Source organism: Gymnodraco acuticeps, unplaced genomic scaffold, assembly GCF_902827175.1.
Source record: "Gymnodraco acuticeps unplaced genomic scaffold, fGymAcu1.1, whole genome shotgun sequence".
NCBI classification, from domain to species: Eukaryota; Metazoa; Chordata; class Actinopteri; order Perciformes; family Bathydraconidae; genus Gymnodraco; species Gymnodraco acuticeps.
In genome coordinates this window covers 1-20530 of record NW_022991971.1, presented here as the reverse complement: position 1 = coordinate 20530, position 20530 = coordinate 1, and the positions used below count along the sequence as shown (strand labels likewise).

General features: G+C 41.1%; 1 protein-coding gene across 1 annotated transcript; it reads right to left on the bottom strand.

The window, feature by feature from the left end:
* Positions 1 to 126: 126 nt before the first annotated feature.
* Positions 127 to 17550, bottom strand: LOC117536130 (threonine--tRNA ligase 2, cytoplasmic-like; the record flags this gene model as incomplete). Its single annotated transcript, XM_034200867.1, is given in 11 exon segments — positions 127 to 543; positions 796 to 1024; positions 2964 to 3078; positions 3165 to 3237; positions 4475 to 4579; positions 5987 to 6087; positions 6179 to 6256; positions 8856 to 8993; positions 9279 to 9441; positions 12332 to 12498; positions 17452 to 17550. Coding segments are annotated over 10 exon segments (1188 nt in total), but the record flags the coding sequence as incomplete, so codon positions are not given.
* Between the last annotated feature and the right edge of the window lie 2980 nt (positions 17551 to 20530).

The following is a 20530-nucleotide window of genomic DNA, read 5'->3' as shown; positions in this document are numbered from 1 at the left end:
TGAAATAAAAGAGTTTGAAGGCAATATTTAAAGCAGCAGATTTTCCAAATACTGCTATTTATCATAACATGTAATTATTCTGAAAGAAAACATTTCTATTGTTGTGAAAATAAAAACAACAAAACAAACATTCAGTCATTTTATTTTATTTCCCTGCAGAGAAAGAGCTTTGTGGAAAATCAGTGCCAAATTCACAGATTCTTCATTATAACAATCTTCACATTGTTTTGTTAAATTATTGAGCAACTTCCCTTCAGGATTAGACTTCCACATTAGTATAACACATCGTACACAAACGTGTCCTTTTCTACCCTGCACATATGATTAATGAGCAATTTAATGTAGTTTAGAATCCCTTTTCATCACATTTGCTCACAGAAAATCATTTCCTGTCTGATTACACTTTCTCTGTACCATTTTCACATGTGCCATCCCATGCCCCTCTCCATTAATAACCGTAGTGGAGGTATGAGTGAGTGAGTGAGTGTGTGTGTGTGTGTGTGTGTGTGTGTGTGTGTGTGTGTGTGTGTGTGTGTGTGTGTGGTCTAGCATTACTATACTTGTGGGGACCTACATCTGATTACATAGTCACGTGTGGGGACTGGCTTCCCTTATGGGGACAAATTGGAGGTCCCCATGAGGGGAATCATTAATTTTAGGGTGGAGACTTGGTTAGGTTTAGGGTTAGGGTAAGGTTAAGGGTTAGGCATGTGTTGGTTATGGTTAAGGTTAGGATAAGTCTCCAGGAAATGCATGTAAGTCAATATAATGTCCCCTGAAGTGATGTATACATGGTGTGTGTGTGTGTGTGTGTGTGTGTGTGTGTGTGTGTGTGTGTGTGTGTGTGTGTGTGTGTGTGTATGAGTGTGTGTGGATCAGAACTCCTCCTCAGCGTTTGCACAGCGGCTCTGTTTGAGCAGGGTCAGGCGGGCCAGCACCTCGGACACCGACAGCTCTCCGTGGACTTTGCTGTCTCGTGTGCGCACGTTGACGCCGTTAGTCATCTTCTCCTTCTCCCCGACCACTGCCAAGACACATGGAGACACAACAGCTTCACATGGGCCAAGTCACACACACACAAAAACAACAACAGACACACACAGCTACCCTAACACAATCCCTGCTTTTGTGCCGCTGAATACAAGAACGTAAGATGCTGGGCCAGCGTCAAAATATTAAAAACATTTTTATTTGGACTCATAATTGTTCAAATGGTGAGATTATAGACAGTTAAATATGACCTTACAACATATTTGTATTACATTTTCAGGCAATTTTTAATTTTTTTTCTGTTATCTGTTTTCTTCTATCTTTTTTTAAATGATTTCATTTTGAGTATTAAAAGTGATTTGAATGCAAATTGATCTCCAGTTGTAGCTGCAGATAGATTTTTGAAGTCTGAAGTTATTCTGATGCAACAATTATGTAACTTTAATCAAATTTAAAGCAGATATAATATCAAACATGTTGCTAGGGTTTTAAAAACCTTTGCCGGCAGGGTAAAATATGGACTTTAACATGCCCAATAATTGATATTTCACTTGTTTTAGTTGCCTTATCTTCACTGACGCTGTTACTAAATGCTCAATTGTTGTACGGTGTAATCCTTTACATTTACAGCCACTAAACATACGTATATAGAGCAGCACATACAGCAGCATACTTCCTCCCTCGACACTACGGTGTCTCCTAAGTTACAAATAGACTCCAGAGCCAGCATTACAAAAGGGAGAAAGACACCCTACATAGTACATACCCAAAATAAATACAATACATAGAATAATGGGGGCTGCTAAAGGAAAGCCTCACACAGCAGGGCAACCATTTTGGATGAATAAAATGTTTGGACCAAAGGATGTCATTAACCAAATCCAGCGAGGACATTCTTTTTTTGCCTACCTTCTTTTATTGTTTCTGTAAACATATTCTTTCATCTTTCCATGTTATAAAATCCTCCCCCCTTTGCTTCTCTACAGTTATGTAAAGACTCACAAAAAACGGACCTGTACTTTTGCCAATAAACACGCCCACACCACAAGATGTAAAGTGTGTTGTAGTCAGTGGCGACTGGTCATTAGGGGCAGGTGGGGCTAGTGTCAGCAGAAAGTAATTCAAATAAGAATTCCAAATAAATGCAAAAGAAATACATCTTAAAATATATTTTAAGATCATGTTTATGATCTGATTCGTCTGTACATTGCTTTTTTAGTCTGCGTTCTTCTAATTAGTGTCTACAGTGTGCCTATTGAGCCGTTTTGATCGACGTGGGTCAAACCCCAATCTAGCCCCTCTCTCTCACTGTCTAAGTGAATGGGTGCTGTAAAAACTACACTGCTCTGAGAGTATTTTTCTATTCAATGTGTGTGGCATAATCACCATAGGGGCACTGTGCATACCAACCAAACGTCATCTCATAATTCAGAGAGCTGATTGGCTGTAAGTACATGTGCCGCGAAAAGTGTAGTTTTCACCTTGTAGTGAAGAGGGGACGAGAGAGAGAGCAGCGTATAGCGATTACAATCAGTAAAACGGAAAGAAAGTGAATGAAGTTGACCATCTACTTCAGCTTTGGTAAGTTCATTTTATCATATCTTTTGTTGATCTTCTGTGTTTTGCCTACAGGCTATTGCTCTGCTGAATCGATTGATATTGTGACCTTGTGATGAATGTCTGTGTTTTCCTTATACCCGTATATATAAGCTTCAGCCACCAGAAGCTTATACACACCTAACTACAAGTTGTTCGTGCCCCACCACTTTTGTACATATAAAAACGCCACTGGTTGTAGTGTTTGTTTTGACCTGTCATGTTCTTCCTATCATGTATAATAACGTGATATAAAACTGTCTTTAAAACAGACCAAATTCTTGTGGGAGTCAGGAATAACTGTGTTTTTAAAGATAGCAGCAAACGCAGGATAAACATCTTCTCATCTCAGAGCTCCTACATATTTATTTTCTCACCTAGAACAAAGTTATACTGGGCCAGCTGAGCATTGCGGATCTTCTTGTTCAGCAGACAGCCGGAGTCGAGGTCAGCATCCGCCATGAAGCCAGCTTTTGTAAACTGCTCACACACCTGAGAACAACATTTATGGTTCAGCATTACACAAATCTGAGGCACTCCTGTGACATGTGGTTAAGATGGAGAAGAATAGGACATACTTTCTTTGCATAATCCTCAAAGGACGTGTTGACGGGCACGACCATCACCTGACGAGGAGAGAGCCACAGAGGCCTGTAATAATAATAATAAGTGTACTTAGTATAGCACCTTCAGTGCTTCACAAGTAAGAACAAAAGTTACAATCAAGACCACAGAAACATGAATACAATAACCACATGAGGCAGAAATGTAAGGTCAACATAAAAACAAAACACAGACCACGTGGAGTCCTGAAAGGAACAGACGTAATAACAGAACACTTCACACACATCTCGAGGGGAAACAAAAGCCAATGTGAAAAGATAGGTCTTTCTACAGAGACTGCTGTGTAGGACGGAGACAGACTGTAGGAAAGCAATCTCTACAGCAATATACAGGATGGATATATTTACCTATGTTTGGCAGAGAAAAAGTACGACGACTTTGTGAAATATTTATGATACTGGGATGTTTAAAATGTGCAAGAAAGGAGAGTGGTTATAATGTTACACAGCGTGGCAGGACGATGCAAATGTTTCCTTTGTTTTCATTAGGTATAGTTGGAGGCCCTTTTATGCTTTGGGGTTTTCCCTTTCCTGTAATGTGTTATAGTTGTTTGTCAAATCGTATTGTAACTGTTAAGACAAAAATCAATATAAAAGCAAAACAATTCAAAATAAATGTATGCATGTATTTTCATTCTAAAATCTTAACACCATTTACGATTTTTAACATCAATAGGCATGAGTTAAACTGGATGTGAGTAGACTCTGTTTAAAAGACTGCTGCGGTCTGCTGGGGGGGGCAGCATCAGAGCCGGTGACACCACCAGCAGGATCAATAAACTGATCAGGAAAGCTGGGTCTGTCATCGGCATCAAGCTGGACCCCTTTGAAGCTGTGGTGGAGAGGAGGACACTGAACAGGCTGTTGTCCATCATGGATAACCCCACCCCATATCATCTGTTCAATATTTAATATTCCATCTGTCATAACCTTGTAAATTCAACATGTATATTTTCTACTTTCTTGTTTATTTCTTGTCTTGAATTTTTATTGTACAATGCCATGTCTTTTTATGCTGCTGCAACGCAAACATTTCCCAAATTGGGATCAATAAAGTACTATCTTATCTTATCTTAAATGAAGACAAAGAAAGGAAATAAATGATGCGATGTGTCCTCTGTGAGCCTCAAGCCTGACAGACAGACTTTACAAAGGAAGGCCTAAAACCCAAAGAACCTGAGAGTAACATCTCGAATAATGATATCTAAATCTCAACTTATTAAATGAAGCTATTAATTGTATAGAACAGATGGGAAGCCCCTCACCATTTCCCTGCGTAGTTCTCAGTGAGGATGGCGATCATCCGCTCCACCGAGCCTAAGATGGCCCGATGGATGATGACCGGTCGGGCTTTATCGTCTCCGTCCGTCCTGAAATTTAGTCAGGGAGAGATGTCACAAGAAATCACTTTATTTCCACAATCTCTCGAGATATCTCGCAAGAAACAAGTATTGAACACAGGCTGTTTAGACCTACATGAGTTTAGATTGAATCGACTCGAAATGTGTAATTGTTTTCTCCAAAGTAAAGCAAAAGGTACATATACACAAAACACAATTTAAAACATGCAAATAGTACTTTAAACTGTACTTACTACCTGCTGTATATCTGATTGTATGTGCATCATTTTACATGCTGGGTTAACAAGTGGGTTTTCTTGAGGTGCTAATAAAGAAATATTGAGTTTTTTGGTTCATCTTAAAAAAATTATGTCATGGCAATATTATTCCGATTTGTATGTGTACGTGTAAAACATTATTATTACTTTTCATTTTTGGTAATGCTTATTGTTTTGGCCCCTGTGGGTGTCTTCTTATTACTATCTTAAAGGGGACCTATCATGCAAAATGCACTTTGTGATGTCTTTTATACATAAATATGTGTCCCCGGTGTGTCGGGAAACTCACGCAGCGTCAGAAAATAAACCCCTCTCTCTTTTCCTCCGTACCCAAATCTCTAAAAACGGGGCTACAACGGAGCTGATCCAGATTTGCGTCCGATATGACGTAATATCTGAAATGTGGACCCACGGGCCTATTAGAAACGTTGCTATCAGAAACAATGCCCGACTGTTTTGGACGTAATATGGTCGGTGTTTACATTAGCATCGCTAACACTCAGAGCTAACCTGTACTGGAGAGCATGTGTGTGAAGAAGCAGGAAGTAAAAAGGAACTCACCTTGTGGTATAACCGGCAAGAGAGAAAGCCTTTGAGCTCCAAACTGTTTCAGAGAGAATCCTTGATGATCCATGATATGGTGTTTCATCACGGCAGCATTTAGTTTAGACAGTAGCTGCCGGGTCCCGCATGAGCTCAGCCCCTTCCTTTTTTATTTTGTATCAATTTTTTGAGACCTATGCTATTCCCTAAAAATAGCATGATAGGTGCACTTTAAGACTTGAAAATAGTTCCAATTGTTTTTATTTGTTTTGGAGCTTGTTTATAGTAACGTTTATAGTTAAATTGCCTTGATATTCTTTAACCAGGGGCAATGTGATTGGATAACTCAATCAACAGCTGTTTTCTCTGTAAACTCTCTGCGCAACCAATTAAACTGACGTGTGTACTTGTCTGTATGAAGTGGCTGGTTTAATGTTGAATGATTTGAATAGAAAGAAAACTAATTGCCTGCTCAATGAGTTCTTATATATTTCTATAGGACTCTTTAGCTCTTAAACACATGACTCATGAGCCTTGTTATTCATGAAGGGACTAACATGTAACCCTGAGTGCACTAAAGCACACGGACGCAGCATGTTCTCATCAGCTGACTCACCCCACAAAGGTCAGGTTGAGGCGGATTGGCAGCTGGAAGTCCAGTTGAATGGTCGCACACTGATGGTAACGTCCAATCGCATCTTTGATCTTAATGTCAATCTGCAGCAGCAAGGAATGCACAATCACACTTTACAGACCCTCGAGATACAATTCATTTTGCATTTAGCAGGAATTGTTACGTTTTCCTGACCTTAGGTCCATAAAAAGCTCCGTCTCCAGGGTTCAGTTTCCATGGCTCCCCAAAGTCATTCAGACTGTTCTCCAGTTGCTGTCAAAACACATGAGGCACGCATTTAATATATACTTACAACACAAGAGAATAAAAGGAAAACTCTGTGAAGCAAGCCAAGTCAAACTGTAGTTCAGTTTGCACGACCCACTGCCCTTTCACTTTTTAAGTAAAGACCTTAAAGTGGACCTATCATGCTATATTTGAAACATATATTGTAGGGCCATACCTATACAAAACATGTCTGTGAAGTTTTTTTTTCAAAATACCAAACAGATCACCCATTGTAGCCATGCCTCATACTGCTCATACCCCTCTTTTGAAGCCCTGTTAGAGAAAAGCAGATCTTGGGTCCTTAGCTTGAAAAAAAGAAAAGAAGAAGGAGGAGGAGCTAATGCCTGATCAGAATTCTACCGGAGATAAAGTTAAATTCGGTTGTGATAAAACGCCATCCTGTTCTAAACCACATCAAGGGTTATTTTTGAAACAGTATGGATCACAAATGCAAATGTTCTCTTGCGGGTTTATCACAAGGTCAGTTCCTTTTTTTATTTCCTGCTTTTTAAAACACATGTGCTCTCCAGTACAGGTTAGCTCTGAGTATTAGCGAAAAAAAATACCATATTACGTCCAAAACACGTCAGGCATTGTTTCTGATAGCAACTTTCTGTGGGTCCGCCGACGTCAGCACGGATGGACACGTCAGTTCGGATGGAATCTGTATCCGCTCGTTGTACACCCGTTTTTAAAGATTTGGGTACGGAGGAAAAGAGAGAGGGTTTTATTTTCTGAAGCTGCGTGAGTTCCCCGACGCACCGGGGGACACGTATTTATGTATAAAAGACATCACAAAGTGCATTTTGCATGATAGGTCCCCTTTGAGCAATTTCCAACTGTGCAAAATAAACAATTAAAATCAAGTGAAACAAAGAGCTTTCCTTTTATTGACAACACGCCTCCCACACTCACAGATCTGATACCACTACTGGAGCCTTTAACCTCCTATTGTGCACCCACTCAGTTGGAATAACAACTAGATATTCTTTGAGTTTATATTCTATTATAAAAAAGTCATAACAATAATGGTACAAAACGTTACAAAAGGTCAGACTTAATACGGATCCAAAATGCACATAATTGTTCATGCAAGATGCCCACAAACAGGAGGTGGAGCAGAAGGAAAATATGAGCAAGATGACTGGCACGAAATGATCAAAAAAGAACATAACATGAGAAAGATTGCTGAGCATGATAGCTAAGACTTTAGGAGAGACACTTAGAGACCCCCAGACCAAGCCATTTCTTCATGTATTTAAAGTGCCTCCCAAGTTTTGCTGTATTATACGGAGCATTATCTTGCAAATCAGTAATGTCAGACCTGAGAGTGACTAAAAAACTATTCAACCGTTTCTTAAAATTAAATGGAGCTTACATTTGTTGAACAAAAAAAGGCAAGAATTGATCTCTTCTTAGTTTTGCCAAATGAATAAATAATTCCTCTATGAGCCACTGTACGATCAGAAAAGCAAGCAACCAACTCTTTGATCATCCGTGCTATATTATTTTAATTATTTGCTTAAAACTAAAAGGTGCAGCAATAGAGTGCCACAGTGGCACCCCGAAGTAAGTTAGCATCTTACCACTTCCGGTTCCTTCGACAAAAAGCAATGGGATTTCTCCATAGGATTTTGGAAAATAGCTGGAAATAAGGTCTGTGGTTGAGACACGTTGAAGAGACGGATCACGTTTTGTTCTACGACATTAAATCCATCAGCAGTGACCCCGCTGAAGAGTTGACGAGTCTGAAAAACGATGGTTGTTACCAAGTGGCTGAATAGGACTACAGAAGTTGTCGAGGCCGTTTTACGTCATTACACCGAACACGTAAACACTCCTCTAAGTTTGTTTGCCCTGTTCTGCTTGAAAGCAAGTCTCTGCCTCCTGCTAACTGTTAAAACAAAAGCTTCAACTTGTACCATTTTGAATCTGAGTTTTGAATATGGATCTTAAGTTGGCGTGACGTTGAAGCAGCGACCCTGCTGTACTTCCTTTATAGCATAACGTTAGCATTTTGCTTCTCGCGACTAGATTTATGATTAGAAAATTATAAAAGTAGGGTAGACATGGAGATTATCCGGCTGAACAAAACGTGACCCGTCTCTTAAATGTGTCTCAACCACAGACCTGATTTCCAGCTATTTTCCAAAATCCTATGGAGAAATTGCGTTTTGTCGAAGGAACCGGAAAGAGTTTACTTCCGGGTTTTAGGACGCGACACTGCACGACTCTATGTCCCGGCATTTTATAATATGTACCACCGAATCAGAATCAGGTTTACACATACAAGGAATTTGCGTTGTTGTATAATGGTGTATACATTATCTCAGTAGGAGGAATTTAGTTGTGAAAAAGGAGCAAATATAGAGATAATTTGGAAAATATATAAAAATTACAAATATAAAGAAATGTCTCCAAGCAATACAAACATACAAAATATGAAAAAGGAGGTACAGAAAGACATGACTAATAAGAATTCAAAGTGTAAAAGCTGTGCATTTTTAAAAGAGTAATAAGAGTGTCTCTCATCTACTTTTAAGTTAATTTTCCCACCATATTTCACACTTTCGATGCAGTTTACCTTCTCCGCCTGGTTCCACACGGCGATGTCTCCCAGATATTTCTCTGGGCGCGTGGACAGGTGCAGCTGGAAGGAGAATCCGAACACGTTGTAGACGCAGCGGAGGAAATCCAGACAGCCCTTCATCTCCGACTCGATCTGTCGGGAGAAGAAGGATTCAGAAATATATAATTGACTCATTAATAGCTGGTCGTTTCTAAAATGTTTTTTTAATGTTAAAATTAAAGATGTTTATTCAATGGCCAAATTACAGTTATCTGGTGGCACCTTGCATGTCAGCCTCTGAATGAATGTGTGTGAATGAGTGAATACTGACTTCTGTATGTAAAAAAATGTAGAAAAGCTATTTAAATATGGCTTTTTGTATTTTCAAAGACCTCCCGCTTGTATCAAACCCCTTGTAAACGCTGATAGAGTGATCACCTGCTCCATGGTGCAGAAGATGTGAGCGTCGTCCTGCTGGAAGCGCCTCACACGGGTTAAACCGGTCAGTGTTCCCGACAGCTCGTTCCTGTGGAGGACCCCGAAATCTGCAAACCTCAGAGGAAGTTCCCTCCACGAGCGAGGCCTGTGGCTGAACATCAGACTGCAGGAAGAAGAAGATGAAGAAGAAGAAGATGGAACTGTATTGATCCACCGAGGGGGGAAGGACGACCAGAGAGCAGGGAGTCAAAACAACAGAGACTGCTTTAACCCTCATGTCGTTTATCGGGTCGAATCGGGCCAATTTCCTACTTTCATCAATCATAAATATTGTGTTTTACATTTGATTACTACAAGGCCTTATGATATCCTCCACAGTATGCATTTGAAGATATAACACACCACTTCCATTGAATTGTGAGTGGTTTAGTCCACTTTGTAACACTGTTAGTGTTCCCGGTCATAGGAAATGAATGGGAAACCCTAGATAATGTTAATCCATCAGATACAAACAATCACAAATCAACACAATGTTAATTTTGGAATACATTTACATTGTCTATTCACTGCAGTTATTCATGTGAACCAGTATCTGAGACATTGTTTACAGCTTCAAAGGTTGCAAAATAAAATGTAGTGACGTTTCGTGGTTTTTGTGTTAATGTAAGAGCAGTTAAAGGTCCCCTATTATACTGTTTTTCATCAATATATTAAAGGTCTCAGATATATACAAAACATGTCTCTGAAGTGTTTGGCTCCAAACACCAAACAGATCATTTCAGCATTACCCATAATCCCCTCTGTTTCAGCCCTGTTTCAAAAGTGCTGATTCTCTGTCTGTTACTTTAGATGAAAATAAGGAGCCCCTCCCCACGCCCCTCTGAGAGAGATTAGGCGCTTTCACACCGGAGTACTTTTCCCCGTACTTTTCCCGTTTAGTTCCGTTAGTGCCTGGAATTTTGCGTTCACACCAAAAAGAGAACTTAGTTCAGAGAACTTAGTTCAGAGAACTTTTACCCCCATTTTTAGTGCCTGCTAGAGAGGTGGGACTTTTCTGGGGAGAAAAAGTACCATTTCTGATTGGCTGGGCGGATTGCAAACCACGCCCCGTAAAACTGAAACGTTTTTTGAAGCCGCCATTGTATTTGCTGCCATTAGCATTATTAGCATTAGCCCAGCGCACCAACGCAGAGAAACTAACTTATGGCAACACAAAAGAAAACATGGGAGCGGTGGAGATGAGGAGGTGTCGGCATTCTGGCGATTTACTCGGAAGGCTTCAGTAGAAGCTGCTGGGACTCCCAGCTGAAGCTGGAGCCAGTCCACAACTCCGGGGACTTCGGGTGGCAGTATACGCCGTGAAGTTGTTTGCGGCCTGCCAGTAAACCCGAAGAAGAAGAAGAAGAAGAAGAAGAAGAAGAAGAAGAAGAAGAAGAAGAAGAAGAAGAAGAAGAAGAAGAAGAAGAAGAAGAAGAAGAAGTGACGTCAGCCGCTTTATTTGCATAATCTTCCCTCAGGGAACTTATTCCGGTGTGAACGCGATCGGCTCTTAGTTCCATGGGGGTACTAAGTGCTGGGAACTAAATACGGCAAAGTGCTTGATGTGAAAGCGGCTATTTGGTTAAAAAGAACACAATGGTGCTCTAGGAGGAGATTCAGGTGATAAGGTGGGGGGGGGGTTACCTTGGTTGCTGATTGGCTAATGGTTACTCAAGCCAAAACATCGTTTATATGACCATCATATAAAGTGGCCAAATCTGATCAGCTCATTTTCAGACAGGTTTTTATAGAAATGGATCAAAAAGAGAGAGAATCTTTGTTCCTGAAACTTTCAGAGTCTCTTTCCACAGAGGGGGACACATGTTGATGTAGAAGAGACATGAAGAAGAGGGGACACATGTTGATGTAAGAAGAGACATGAAGAAGAGGGGACACTGTTGATGTGGAAGAGACATGGAAGAAGAGGGGACACATGTTGATGTAGAAGAGACATGAGAAGAGGGGGACACATGTTGATGTGGAAGAGACATGAAGAAGAGGGGACACATGTTGATGTAGAAGAGACATGAAGAAGAGGGGGACACATGTGATGTAGAAGAGACATGAAGAAGAGGGGAACACATGTTGCTGTACGAGAGACATGGCGAAGAGGGGACACATGTTGATGTAGAAGAGACATGGAGAAGAGGGGACACATGTTGATGTAGAAGAGACATGAAGAAGAGGGGACACATGTTGATGTAGAAGAGACATGAAGAAGAGGGGACACATGTTGATGTAGAAGAGACATGAAGAAGAGGGGACACATGTTGATGAGAAGAGACATGAAGAAGAGGGGACACATGTTGATGAAGAAGAGACATGGAAGAAGAGGGGACACATGTTGATGTAGAAGAGACATGAAGAAGAGGGGACACATGTTGATGTAGAAGAGACATGAAGAAGAGGGGACACATGTTGATGTAGAAGAGACATGAAGAAGAGGGGACACATGTTGATGTAGAAGAGACATGAAGAAGAGGGGACACATGTTGATTGTAGAAGAGACATGAAGAAGAGGGGACACATGTTGATGTAGAAGAGACATGAAGAAGAGGGGACACATGTTGATGTAGAAGAGACAGGAAGAAGAGGGGACACATGTTGATGTAGAAGAGACATGGAGAAGAGGGGACACATGTTGATGTAGAAGAGACATGAAGAAGAGGGGACACATGTTGATTGTAGAAGAGACATGAAGAAGAGGGGACACATGTTGATGTAGAAGAGACATGAAGAAGAGGGGACACATGTTGATGAAGAAGAGACGTGAAGAAGAGGGGACACATGTTGATGTAGAAGAGACATGAAGAAGAGGGGACACATGTTGATGTAGAAGAGACATGAAGAAGAGGGGACACATGTTGATGTAGAAGAGACATGAACAAGTGGATTTTGCATAATAGGTGACCTTTAAAAACAGCCCCGGAGCAACAAGAGGCGGAACAACTAACACCAAAGGAGGGTTATAAAATATATGTACTGTTTGATTTTTGGAGAGAGGTTTTATTTACCAGTGCCCGGGGCAGTTCATGGGTTTCAGAGCGAAGATGTCGTCCTCCACGGGGAAGGAGAACATGTTGTCGCTGTAGTGCTGCCAGTGGCCAGACGTCTCCCACAGTTTACTGTTGAAGATGTTGGGGGAGGCTACTTCCTGGAAGCCTCTTCTCCAGTACTCTTCCTAGGAAAACAACAAAACCACATAAACAAGTGACACACAGCCATCTGGACTCACACTCAGGTACTTTTCTGGAGAGCTTGAATCATTATTTCTGGCATGGATCTTCAGCTACTTCAACGGAAATCAGATCCGGTAGGTTTTATTTGTTTTTCTTAAGCAAAACAGTTTCATGGCACGTTGAGCTCCTTGGCTGACAAAAACAGAAGACTGATTACTTGAAATATTTTAGCCATGTGGAAGTGAATAGGAAACAGGAAGGAGCTTTTAAAAAATGAAGCACCTGGATAAATATAATTTAGCTATATTTAGAAACTTGAATATCTCTCCAATTCCAGTGATGAGAAGCCAACCCATCAGTAAAACCCCTCAGTGTTAAAAGTTTCAGCTTTTTTTACACAGCGTTAACAGACTGAAGTGATGTGATAATGATCTTGCACCGTTTCTGTGCAATGTGCTCTCCTTGGCTCGGTCCGGTGTGTGTTAATGTGTGTTAGTGTGTGTGTGTGTGTGTTGGTGTGTGTTGGTGTGTGCTGTGAAAGCTTCAAGATGTCGACACATCTCTGCAGATATTTCACACACAACTTTCTGTACCGTCACACTGAAGTTTGAGCAACTTTTGACCACTAAAAACTCTGGAACTCATGACGAAAGCTTAGATTTTCTCGTGAAAAAGTCAAGTGTGTTGCAAGAATTCAAGGTTACACTGGGTGAGATTAAAATGATATCAAATCAGGAGATAGCAAGTTCAAGTCCCGCTGCAGTCAGCATGTCGTTGTGTCCCTGGGCAAGACACTTCACCCCAAATTGCTCCTGTGGGGATTGTCCACAGTATTGAGTATGTAAGTCGCTTTGGATAAAAGCGACTAACAAATGACATGTGATAATATCAATGTTATACAGATAATCATTTTGTGAGTGAAGTATTCCTTTAACTGAGAACTTTGGCCCATCATTTAAACATATTACCACATGTGGACACGGCCGGATTAACCATATGGGCAACCTGGGCAAGTGCCCATGGGCCCTTGAGCAAAGAGGGCCCTCAGTGAAAAGATAAAAAGTATATATATTTTTTTTTTTTTTTTGCGGGCGCAACCTCACTCATTGTACATTATTTTAAATTACACTCACTCTTCGCCATAAATAACACAGCTTTTCTATAGGGTCAAATTACTGTAGGTCTCTGTACTGTAGGTCTCACTATGTATGCGCTCAACTTTATTACTACGCGGCGGCGGTGTATAGCCGAATCACAGCCCCACGCTTGAGCAACCACACAATTTCACTACATATTTTACTTTTGTAACTCTCAATGTTTGTGACTGATAGAACTCCTCGTGTTCTTGTACAGCCAGCCAGTCATATTTTGGCATTAAGTGGGGTGCTGCTCTGAGGTTTTGATTGATATTACCTAGGCCTTCTTGAGCCATACACTGTCTTGAGATCTTATCCATTGTATCTTTGTCTTGTGATTTTTGACTGAAAGGGCAAAAGGCTAGACCTACTTTGGTTGAACTATGTGGCTGCGTCTCTGCTTTTGACAAATAGGTGTGCGATTTGACATGCCGGATTGACTGAAAATTCTAAATCTTGGTCATGTTGGTAGGATTGGGTAGGCGTGGTGTTACTTGTTGGTACGTGGGTTGGGGGGGGGCATGAGTGCTCAGTGCCCAGGGGCCCCTGGAGGTACTAATCCGGCCTTGCATGTGGAAATGTACAGTCCTTTCTAAAAAATAGAAACACCTTCAAATTATGTTTCGATGAGTCCAATAAGACACATGATTCATTACTTTAGAGAAGCCTGCTCTGCTGCTGAAATCTCACAACAATCTAAATATATAATCTTGACATTTTTGGTTCTGACACTCAAGATGTTATTATGTTCAGCTTGTCACGGTATCTGTTCTTGGCTGAAAGACTGAGTTAAAAAGTTCAGTCAATAATTCAGACGTTCTTCTCTCTGGTGATTACACATTTTCTAAAAGTACAGTGTTTGTGTTATGCATGTCAATGAGCTCAAGTTTACAACTACTCCTGAGCCTCGTTTTTGTTTTTCAGCATCTCTACAGTACTTCTTAAGATAATTACAATTTGCTCAATTTCTAAATAGCTGTTCAGTGATCATGACTCATTCAGGAATATGTTTTTTAACCACGCCTAAAAAACAAGAAGCTTGAGGTCACGGTAACATTTAAAAACAATGTCATATGAGCGATTACTTCTCTAGGAAGGTAAACATATAATTATACAACATCTCCTGAGCTCTTCTCATTCTGGCTTCAGCAATGATATGATCGGCTAATTATTTACAAGAAGAAAAAGGAATACAAATGCACGGTATATATTAAAATAAAAACAATCGTGTTAAACGGTTTACATATATGAACAAATTATTAATATTATAATGATATATAAATACATGCAAGTTATATGCAGGGTTGGGTTGTAACGGAATACATTTAACGGCGTTACATAATCAGAATACAAACATCAAGTAACTGTATTCATTATAGTTACTTTCGTAAACCTGAAGTAAATACATTTTGGAATACTTATTGGAATTATTGGTGGAAAGGTTTCCTCACAAAATGTAATATTCATTACCGGCAGATCTGTGTGCACGGCGCTGCAGCGTGTCTGTGAGCGAGAGAGAGAGCGAGAGAGCGCGCGAGACCGCTCGAGAGAGCGCGAGAGAGCGCGAGAGAGAGCGAGAGAGACCGCACGAGAGAGCGCGAGAGAGCGCGAGAGAGAGAGAGAGCGAGAGAGAGCGAGAGAGAGAGAGCGAGAGAGCGCGAGACCCGCACGAGAGAGCGCGAAGAGGAGCGCGAGAGAGCGCGAGAGAGAGAGAGCGCTAGAGAGCGCGAGAGAGCGCAAGAGAGAGAGAAAGATCGAGAGAGAGAGAGAGAGCGAGAGAGAGAGAGAGAGAGAGAGAGAGAGAGAGAGAGAGAGAGAGAGAGGTAGGGACCGCGAGAGGAGCGATGGAGCGGAGAGAGAGACGGGAGCGAGAGACGGTAGCGAGAGAGGAGCGAGAGAGCGCGAGAGAGAGCGAGAGAGAGAGAGAGAAAGCGCGAGAGAGAGAGCGAGAGCGAGAGAGCGAGAGCGAGAGAGCGCGAGAGCGAGAGAGAGAGAGACCCGCCCCCGCACACAGTGAGAGAGAGAGATCTCTTTTAAAATATATTGAAAGTTAGAAACGGAGATGGTTCGATAAAATGTGCAAGATAACGTTTATGTAGAATTTCTTTATTGTCGAAATGATGATGTAACGGGATCAAATCAAAGTGAATGGCCTGCTGCTGCTCAATGCATGGGGCAAGTGACTAGAAAAAGTTAAAAAAGTTATTACATTGTTTCAGATAATAATAATCAATAATAATGATAATTCATTCTATTTAGGGGAGCCTTTCATAGCACCCAAGGACACCTTACAACTCATAACATATTCTAAGGAAAGGTTTAAGACAGTACAAAGAATGCAGTCCGGGTGATGTTTTTTATGTGGGGTGCAGATGAGAGGGAGCTGTCCAGAATGACACCAAGATGTTGTGTTTGAGTTCTTGATAAGCCATTAAAACAGTAAAATACGTGTCTCCTGTTCACCAAAACATACCCATCTGTTATGGAAAAAGAAAATATTCTAAAAGTAATCTTAATACGTTTTTTAAGACACGTAACTGTATTCGGATTACTTTCAGAGCCATGTATTCAGTAACTAATTACATTTACAAAGTAACCCTCCCAACCCTGGTTATATGTGCCTACGGTGCAGGTTGCTATAGTTTTGTAATATATTAGATTGAATTGATTAAAAATGGATGAATGTCTTTACAAAAAGTGAAGTTTTTAAATAAAAACTCAAAACACATTTGTACAATTTAGCCTTTTTTTAGCAAACTCCTGCTCTCTGCTGCACTTTCTTTATCAATCAATCAATCAATCAATCAATCAATCAATCAATCAACGTTTATTTATATTTAAGCAATAGCTCACGACAGGCCGTGGTATATGCTCATTATATCACAGCTAAGGGGCGTGGTTCGGCCCAACGCGAAGCGTTTCAGAAAGCTTTTGAACGGTGGTACTTTTCCAGTTGGTCTACCTGCTCTTCTCGTAGCTCTGCATGTCGTCGTTTAGGTGCTTTTTTTTCTGAAGATAGGCACTCCTCCTCAATCCACTCCTCCATAGTAAGACCCCCCCGGAGGTCGAACTTAATCTTAAATGTTTCCATCTTATGCTTTGTAAGTTTGTTTCGTAACGGAAGAAATGTAAATATATTTATAAAACTGACAAGTCAAATCAAGCAATCTGATCGGTCGATAGTGTTTTTGCGGACCTCTTTGATTACAGATTTGAAAACATAGTTGCTTGCTTTAAAAGTAGCACAATTCATTATGTCAAACCCCAGTCTATGTGTCAAACCTTGGAAAGTATCTAGATATCCCTGCCCTAATGCCAAAGGAACTGCACACTGAATTTTTTTTTCTGCCCCGTTACTTCTCCGCTGCTTTCTTGTTCCAGTTTGAAAAGCATGCTTTTCAGCCCAACGGTATACTGTTTTTCTCAGACGCGGAGGGATACTGACTTGTTGTGAAAAGTAACTTACAATTCTACCCGTGGTATACGCTCAGTATATCACGACTAAGAACCAATCAGATTGCTTGATTTGACTTGTCCGTTTTATAAGTAAGGGTTAATGTGCAGCGACACGGTCATTATGGGGAAAAGAACACCGACAGGCTGATCAGGAGCCCGACGCGAAGCGGAGGGATCTAGATCGGCATGAAGGTGTTTCTTAATTCCAATATTACAACAGAGGTATTTTTATAGCACTTTTCCTTGTACTCAAAAACTCTTTACAGACAAATAAAAAAGGCATAAACCAGAAGTAGGGGTTAATTATTTGAAACTGTGTGTAAACAGAGGGGCAGGTGATGTGCACTCGGCCTCCTCTCTTACCCGAATGAAATCGGTCAGCGTGTTGTAGATGAACGCTCCTCTGGGCAGGAAGAAGCAGCTTCCAGGGCTGAGGTCGTGGAAGAAGAACAGCTCCTGGTCCTGTGAAGCACACACAGAATATGTTTTAATGACTTGCAGGTTCAATCAGAGAGAAGCACCTGGAAGCACAGCAGGGAGTCATCACATCACAGACTGTCCGCCCAATGACCGCCTGAAGAAAGTAGAAAAGAGAGGATGGTTTTTTTTTTTTTTATTGCTTCCAGGCTATAACAAGAAGGTATTAAATATCACCCGAGTATAACTACGTTTACAATTATTTTTGCTTATTTTATGAAGCTTTTAATGGTGTAGTTACTAATTATTTGAGATCTCTTAGATCCTCTGCACCGTTTCACAAATAAATAATCCGCACCTCGTTTATTTTGTATATCAGTCTGTAGTGTCTCTACTTTAAAGAGTCCTCTCCTGCTGATGCTCAGGTGTATATCAGTATGTAGCATCTCTACTTTAAAGAGAACCTCTCCTGCTGATGCTCAGGTGTATATCAGTATGTAGTGTCTCTACTTTAAAGAGTCCTCTCTTGCTGATGTTCAGGTGTATATCAGTATGTAGTGTCTCTACTTTAAAGAGTCCTCTCCTGCTGATGTTCAGGTGTATATCAGTATGTAGTGTCTCTACTTTAAAGAGTCCTCTCCTGCTGATGTTCAGGTGTATATCAGTATGTAGTGTCTCTACTTTAAAGAGTCCTCTCCTGCTGATGTTCAGGTGTATATCAGTATGTAGTGCCTCTACTTTAAAGAGTCCTCTCCTGCTGATGTTCAGGTGTATATCAGTATGTAGTGTCTCTACTTTAAAGAGTCCTCTCCCTGCTGATGTTCAGGTGTATATCAGTATGTAGTGTCTCTACTTTAAAGAGTCCTCTCCTGCTGATGTTCAGGTGTATATCAGTATGTAGTGTCTCTACTTTAAAGAGTCCTCTCCTGCTGATGTTCAGGTGTATATCAGTATGTAGTGTCTCTACTTTAAAGAGTCCTCTCCTGCTGATGTTCAGGTGTATATCAGTATGTAGCATCTCTACTTTAAAGAGTCCCCTCCAGCTGATGTTCAGGTGTATATCAGGTATGTAGTGTCTCTACTTTAAAGAGTCCTCTCCTGCTGATGTTCAGGTGTATATCAGTATGTAGTGTCTCTACTTTAAAGAGTCCTCTCCTGCTGATGTTCAGGTGTCATATCAGTATGTAGTGTCTCTACTTTAAAGAGTCCTCTCCTGCTGATGTTCAGGTGTATATCAGTATGTAGTGCCTCTACTTTAAAGAGTCCTCTCCTGCTGATGTTCAGGTGTATATCAGTATGTAGTGTCCTCTACTTTAAAGAGTCCTCTCCTGCTGATGTTCAGGTGTATATCAGTATGTATTGTCTCTACTTTAAAGAGTCCTCTCCTGCTTGATGTTCAGGTGTATATCAGTATGTAGTGTCTCTACTTTAAAGAGTCCTCTCCTGCTGATGTTCAGGTGTATATCAGTATGTAAGTGTCTCTACTTTTAAAGAGTCCTCTCCTGCTGATGTTCAGGTGTATATCAGTATGTAGCATCTCTACTTTAAGAGTCCTTCTTCCAGCTGATGTTCAGGTGTACTATCAGTATGTAGTGGTTCTCTACTTTAAAGAGTCCTCTCTGCTGATGTTCAGGTGTATATCAGTATGTAGTGTCTCTACTTTAAAGAGTCCCCTCCTGCTGTCTGTCTCTACTTTACTGCCTGTGCTGCAAGCACCTCTTTTCAACCCTCTGTCTGAAACCCAGAGCCAGTCTGCTCTGATTGGTTAGCTGGCCGGCTCTGTTGTGATTGGTCAACTGCTTAGAGATGTCCCGCCCCTTAGTCTATCAAGTACAATATGTTGGATTGCTAGCCAATAGAAGCGCAAGTGTTTACATAGTGATGTCAGCCTTTGCGACCATTTACCTGCACAGAAAACAACACACTACAGGAGAGGGAAACCCCAAAAAGCAGAATAGTGCCTCTTAAAGTAGACTGCGATTTCCTTTTGTTTTATATTGTATCTTACATGTTTTACTGTCCTTATGCCTTTTAATGCTTGGTGTTATTGTGCAGAAGTAGCCGTTTCAACCTGTCTGTATTCTGTATATTCATGTTTCTTCACCTGTTGTTCAGGGACATTTCAGAGATGCTCTGCTTAACGAAGCTCTGTGAGAGGGATAAGGCTCAGCTTGGGATCATGCCACAGAGCACCATCTTTAAAACAACATGTCACTTTGTCACCTCCCTCTAACTGCCTCCAGCAGCATTTATCTAGACTCTCGGGCTTATCGTGGGTCTGAGTGTTATCGGTGCTGATGGAGGTGCTGGCCGTCTGCGTCTCACATGCTGGGAAACCAGCTGGACCGATCACGTGACTCACAGGGTGAAGATATGAAGAGACACAGCGCCCTCAGCTGGGAGAGAGCAGCAACAGGCCATTTAATGCCAAAAAACAGGTGTCTAAAACTGCACAAAACGTGATCATTTGGTGATGATTGTACCTCTTCTAAACTTTAAGTAGATTTGTATTTTGTTTTATTGTCTTACAGTTACTTTATTCCGCTTTGTTTTCACAACTTCAATAAAAACCACAAACCCATACATTCATGAGAGAAATAATGCCAACAATAACAAATTAATTTCATCTCAGTTTCAGTGTCTGGTTTCACAGCCCCCTTCAGGGAGAGAGAGCAATGGGCCAAATAACAGGGTGTTAGTGCCAAAAACTGCAAACAACTTACAATCAATTTGGCCAGATTGTTGAGGAATATTGAACCTTTCATAACCTCCAAGTAATTTCGGATTGTGGTTGTTTAAATATCTTTCAAATGAATCTTAAGATATTCATGTGATCCTGGTTCTAGGTCCGGCAGTGGCTCAGTCAGTAGGGGCTTGGACTGTGAGCCGTAGGGTCGCCAGGTTCAAGTCCCCGACCAGACCTGAATATGGAGTGTGGACTGCTACTTGGAGAGGTCACAGTTTCACCTCCTGCCCTGCCGGTGGTGCCCTTGAGCAAGGCACCGGACATCCCCCTTCCCCCTCA